Consider the following 6,468-nt stretch of genomic DNA (forward strand, 5'->3'; position numbering starts at 1 on the left):
TGATAGATATTAGTGCCCTTTCGGGCAACAGTTTCGACTGAAATTTCCTACTAAACGATGTACTTTATTGTACAAATTGGAATATATGAACACGAAATAAGGAGATGAACAACTAAGTGAGCAGCTGACAATTTCTCCCAATCAAACCACGATAAAGTACACTACTGGATGAGTTCCATGGTTCTGTATGCCGTTATCTGAGAATATTTTCTAATATTGTTGACATAGTACAGCGCAGTAGTTGCTAAAGTAATGAATGCGAAAGCGCGTGATGATAGTATAAGAAATTTGATATATTGTGATTCGAGGGTGAACAACAGTTTTGTATAGGTTTTTTTAAAATTTTATTCAACGAAATTTAAAAAAGAAATAAATTGAACTTAATAATATAGAATTATAATTTCAATAATGTTTATATTGTTATTGAAAATAAAAAATTGTAATTGTTAATTTTCACTTTTACAAATTTGTCTCTGTAGATAACGTTTTCGGTTCTTTAGGAGCTTTCAATTGCCTAGAATACCTTGCTCGACGTCGCTTCTGAAATCATTTACAATGTAATATTTTATCTGAATATCCAATTACTATTACTAATACTAATATTAGCAAAGAGGAAAGTTCCAATAATTCTAACTTATCCCTTGACAGCTTCATAATTATAATTTTACTTTTTCACACCTGATATATTTATGTTTAACTTGATAAAACTTTCCTGTTCAATATTTTACAGTAATTAGCTGTTATGTAATTAGAGGTGAATTTATTCAGTTTGGAAAATTAATGTGATAAATTGACAATGTAAAAAATTCTTACTCGATGGCGACGCACTGCTTTTCCACTTAGATAAAGGAAAGCCACTGCCACTAATGAACAAATGGCAATTACTGTAGTTACATAGGAATTTGATAGCGTTATTGCAATTTCCTCGAGTGTGCTGACAGCTGAAATGATGCTAATTAATTAATGTAATTTAATGTGCAATTTTCTACAATTATATTTTCCTACCCTCTTCGCATAATGTGCCTTTGAAGCCATGTGCACAAAGGCATTGGAAGTGTATTTCACTTAAAACTGCACAACAGCCACCGTTTTTGCAAGAATTCTTCTTGCACAAGCCAGTATCTAAGAAAGTACAGGAATGTTAGTTGTTGTATTGATTTGAATGGGCAAAGGGGATTCAGTTATGCATTTTATTGTTGTTTTATTACTGAATTACGCGACAAATCTTTGATAATATTCAAATGCACGACAATATATTGTTAACCAGGGTAAATTGCAATTGTTATTTGTTTTGTGGAATATAATTAAATTTATAAGAAATTTTCACTTACGGCTTTCGCAAAATTTGCCTGTGTAAACTGGGCTACACACGCAGATGTGTTTACCGTCCACAAGCGAACAATTTCCTCCATTTAGACATTCTTTGCCGTTGTTGCAGGTGATTTCAGCTAAAAGTATCAACTTTGCAGTAACATATAGATGATTCATTTTATGCATCGAATTCATTTGTATTGTTATTATCAAGAATTTGAAGTTAGGGCAAAATTAAGGTAAAAATGAATTCAAAAGTTTGTATAGTTCTTGTCTAATTTTAGTAATTTATTGTCGCTCTTCTTAACAGATAAATCCTGTTGCTTCCAATTTGAATAGAATTTTTTACAACATTGCAGTATAATATTATTGTGTCTGGAAATACGTTTCAAAGCATGAATATTATTGTTTTAAACTTTTGTCAAATGCAATAAAAAATGCAATATTGAAAACAGACAATAAATGGCCCTGCATGTGGAATTTTTAGCAATTACTTACGTATAGTGCAGTTTACGCCTTGAAAATCCGATGTGCAAGAACAAATATATGAACTTCCCGCATTGAAGCACTTTCCACCATTTTGGCATATATTTGGATGATCTTCACAGAATGTGTAACCTACAATGAATTGCCAAGCTTTGCATATATTATTTACATTTTCAATGGTAATAAATGTATATTAATTATTGATATTAATTGACAACAACAGTAGAAATAATTGTGAATTTCAGAAATGGATTATTATTTTTTATGGTTTTTTCTACAAAATCTGTATTGATCTTTAAAGTAAATTCAGCTCAACTTACGGGAATAGAATTACAAACATTATTGAGATTCTAGTCATTTGTGTAATAATCATTCAAATTGCAAATTACCAAAGTGTAGGAGGACATTTAAGTAGACTGTTTTACGTAGTTTTACCTCAATGATACGTCACATTTTGTGTGAATTAGAAATAGTATTTATAATTAACTCAATTCTCACTTTTTTCGCATAATGTTCCATGACGACTGTCATCACATTCGCAAAAATAACCAGCCTCGGTTTTTATTATCGTACCACCATTTTTTGTACATGTTTCATTATGTTCCATTATGGTTTTGTTGGAGTTGATAAAAAAATCTTTGCAATCAGTTTGCAATCCTTCTTCAATAGAAAAGCAGCATTTGTATCTTTCTTGTGTACAGTCCACTTCGACATTTTCGAATCCTTTTACGACTTTATACCGTTCTCTTGTGTATGGACCGCATGTTGTACTTTTAGCTGACCACTCTGACCACTCTAGGTCTGAACAAGGACACTCGCATATTTTTCCATAATCACGTTCAGGGCATTCTTTTCCATACGGTATTTCGGCTTCTTGGTGACGTACATAAGTATATTCTCGACATATGTTTTCATTAGGTGGAAATGTACATTGTTCAATTCTTTCTTCTATACAATTTTTGTAACTTTCAGATACGCAAGCGAAATACTTGCAGTGGCCAGCTAAACATCTCAATACCGGAGTAGCAAATTTATATTCATTAGTTTCACTTTGTATTTTCATGCATCTGCACATTGAGTGTAATCTCATCCTGTATTCTTTTCCGGATTCAGAAAAACTGTAATTTTGCCACCACGGATGCATAATATCTATTTCTTTACTGAAATACCAATGATACCTTTGACAACGTTCCATGAGTGTAGTCGATATTTCATTTGAACTGCGATTGAAGTAAACGGCGGTGTTCAAGTAGCATTCACGCATTCTGTATTTTTGATTATAATCATAATTCAAGGTTTCATATGTATGCGCAGTCTTGCCTACTTCCGTTGCAGAATGCACTATTATTTCTTTTTCTGGATATTTATAGTATTGGTGATAGCGAATCGCGTCTTCATTCAAGTAAGATAGCAGTTGACCATTTTTGAAATGATATTTGCAAAAGTTGACCATTTTTCCGAGCAAAGTGTTGTCGCCTTTTGTTTCTGGCATGTTTTTTGTAGTTTTTAATTCTTTGGAAAGTACGAATGTTGTGCAGTGGTTGACATCTCTTCTTCCACCTCTGTACACATCTGGATACGTATCGGCTGGGCAAGAAGAAGAAGAATTACTCAGGGCTTTCTGAGCGTTGAAGCAAAGGAGAAAAATCAGCAAAACTTCGAATGTCTGAAAATTGAAAATCACAAAAATAAATCATGATGCTCATATTTATGTTTCTGTTGGGCGAACAGAATTGGCTGAGAAAATTCATATCATGTGTATTGAAGAAATATGTAAGTGTAAAAAAATATTCTTTAATTCATAGGTTTTTCTAGAAAATGAGAACTGAAATGAAAAAATGATTACCATTTCAGGAAAGCTTTCTCAATTTTTTCCCCAATTCACGGCCTGTTCTAGAGAAAACTGTCAAATACTGTTGTACTTGTCATTTGCTGCCAATTTTATGCACCGAAGAATTTTAAAATAATATTTTAAAGGCATTAACGTTTAAATTACTGACATGTTTAAATTTTCTTGATGATTCTTGTGTTTTTATTTAAACAAAATATTGTTATCAATTTTGATATACCTTTAATATGGAGTATTTATTATAATTATGAATAGAGTTTCATGTTCATAAATCACATACATCAAAATATTAAAATTAAAATTAAAACTTGAAATTTATAGCTTTTATAGAAAATTGCCACATGAATATATGATCTGTGTTCGATACGTGAAACTATGGCTAATACTGCAATTTCCGTTCTTCATATTATTTTGAAATCCTATTGAACCCATTTTTAGGAAAATCAAACATCTGAAACTTGGTTTGATGTTTTTGATGAACACTGGAATGCCACGACATTTGAATTGTCAGGAAGGGAAATCATGCATTTCTTTTTTGAGCATTTCATTATCAAGTGATTCGTTCTGGAAGTGATCCGATTGATAAGTTACTACGAAGGTAAAAGTATATATTTGATTTCTCGAAGTGAATTTGCATTTTAATAAATTAATTTTTATCGAAAGAGTCTGTCTGGTGTGAAGGTAACCGAAGTGATCCAAGTCACTGTCAAAGCATGGATGATAGTACCGTTTAGTCTTCCGTATTTATACATTATAGCAGAATTGCTGCAATGTATAATAAACAACATCAGCAGCAATACAAGTAGAATTTGAAAGATTTTTCATGGTTCACTAAACAATCAGTTCCTTTAAATTAATGAATGAATTTTGCTGAATACTGCAAAGTATTATCATCGTGTTATTACAGCCGCATCTACGTGAGACAGTATTTTATACTTTTTTTAATTTACGCCTTAACATTATTTGTGATAGACAGAGACTTTCATCTGTAACGTAATGAGAACTTTGTTGTTGTTCAGCAATTACTATAATCTTTGGTGTTGGCTCATTACATTGTTATACGTTTTCAAAGCATACATGCATTTCTAGGTCAGAAGAGTAACTTTATGCAAATGTGATGGTAAACACTGCCGTTGGCATTCCGCTACGTGCACTGTGTGTTATTCAAATTCGGTAGCAATGTTCCTTATATAAATTTCTGTTTATTGAGGGAACTCCATTATAGTATAAATGTTCGCTGCTGAAGGGCGGTCTAATTACTTACTGCGTTGCGTTATTCGGTCATTTTCATGGTTCAGTTCAACAAATACGTTGTGATTGTTCGACTAAAAATATGAAGAAACCACGAACATCTGTTACAAAATGTATGACTCTATGTTTGCTTTATACGTCATCCCTGACAGGTCTGCTGACAGGTATGAAATTTCATATATTTTCTATTTTTCATACAATGTTTTCTTTCTTTCTCTTGGCACACTGCACAAAACATGCGCGCTTTTTAAGCTTTTCGTAGTTGTTTGATTTTAGTCTTCTTGAATGGAAACTAGCGTGTTGTTCTTCAGTAATGATGTTCAACTAATATTCGAGCCTTTATTACGGCCAAGCCAATATATAATAGTACTAATGGTATATTTTGCTATGATTTTCAATCGTCCTTACAAATCCATTTGTAAAGTAGTACTTTGACATAGCAGTTGAACCCCTCCCGCATTATCTTTACTGCCCACTGTAATGTTTATTGCTAAGGTAACATACTTGCCCAATTGTTTAAATTAGATGTCTGTCACGGGGATACTAAAGTCGCACAATCGCACCCCTAAATGCTTGTCATTGCTCAAATCGTGCACAAGATTGTTTCAGCATGACATAGGAAAGCTGCTGTTAGCTAGAGAACACACTTTTATACTAACATCTTTGATACTTTCAGAATGGCAGTAACGTTCCCTTCATTTTTGAAATGAATCCGTAAAGATTCTATTATGATATTGTACCGCCCATAGCACTGACTTATACAGATGCACCTATTTTATGTCATTAAGAAAATAACTCAATGCCCATCAATGTTATCAGTATTGATAAATGAAGCAACACCTGAATGTTATATATGAATATTGAATGGAAGATCGCATATGGCAACTTCCACCTCCTCCATCCTTTAACCTCTCCCTCATTCCTTCCTGCTATGCTGTCCCGCCCTCCTTTCCTTTCTAATGATCACCATCATTGAGCTCGTAATAATACTAAGCTGAACAGAGATCGCATTCAACTGAAAATGCTGCCCACCCCCTATTTCGAGCTGAATGAACAGCACTTAGCTGTTTTCATCTCATATAAATCTAATTTCTCATAATTGTTATCGACTAGCAATATAACCAAATCCATGCTACTTGTGATTTTTTTGTTTTATTCCTTTCATGAAATACAATACAGAATTGTCAACCGCATAAGTTTCTTGAATTCATTGCAAATCGTTGAGTTACATAATTTGTGCTGGTAGGTTTATCTCACATTGTATGTGGCGCGCTGATGCAGTGCTCAACCAAGTTTCCAGTCTTACTATAAATCATCATAAGGTGTAAACGAAAGTTTAGTTAAAACAAAATTTTAATAGTAAATAAGCTGTCAAGGGGCATACCCACTGGTGCAGCCGCTTACCATCATGATGTCTACGGTGCGCACTTGTTAAATTCTGTGCTGAGATTAATTGTATATTACAAAATTTCTGTCGCCGTTATCATCATAAAATTTCATGACAACTGTTTAATTTTCCATAAATCTGTAAAAGTATTTTATTTTCGAAACTTTTCAGTGGAAGCTGTTTT

At 32.9% G+C, this 6,468-nt stretch overlaps 1 protein-coding gene across 1 annotated transcript; it reads right to left on the reverse strand.

Moving 5' to 3' along the window:
* Positions 1-523: 523 nt before the first annotated feature.
* Positions 524-4,194, reverse strand: Tsp_06088a (conserved hypothetical protein; the record flags this gene model as incomplete). The annotated part of the gene is made up of 7 exons (XM_003380328.1): positions 4,096-4,194; positions 2,296-3,463; positions 1,810-1,929; positions 1,332-1,448; positions 1,006-1,122; positions 814-941; positions 524-569 (listed from the first exon to the last, which is right to left on the reverse strand). Coding segments are annotated over exons 1-7 (1,795 nt in total), but the record flags the coding sequence as incomplete, so codon positions are not given.
* Between the last annotated feature and the right edge of the window lie 2,274 nt (positions 4,195-6,468).

The sequence above is a fragment of the Trichinella spiralis genome (genome assembly GCF_000181795.1).
Source record: "Trichinella spiralis strain ISS 195 chromosome Unknown Scfld2, whole genome shotgun sequence".
NCBI classification, from domain to species: domain Eukaryota; kingdom Metazoa; phylum Nematoda; class Enoplea; order Trichinellida; family Trichinellidae; genus Trichinella; species Trichinella spiralis.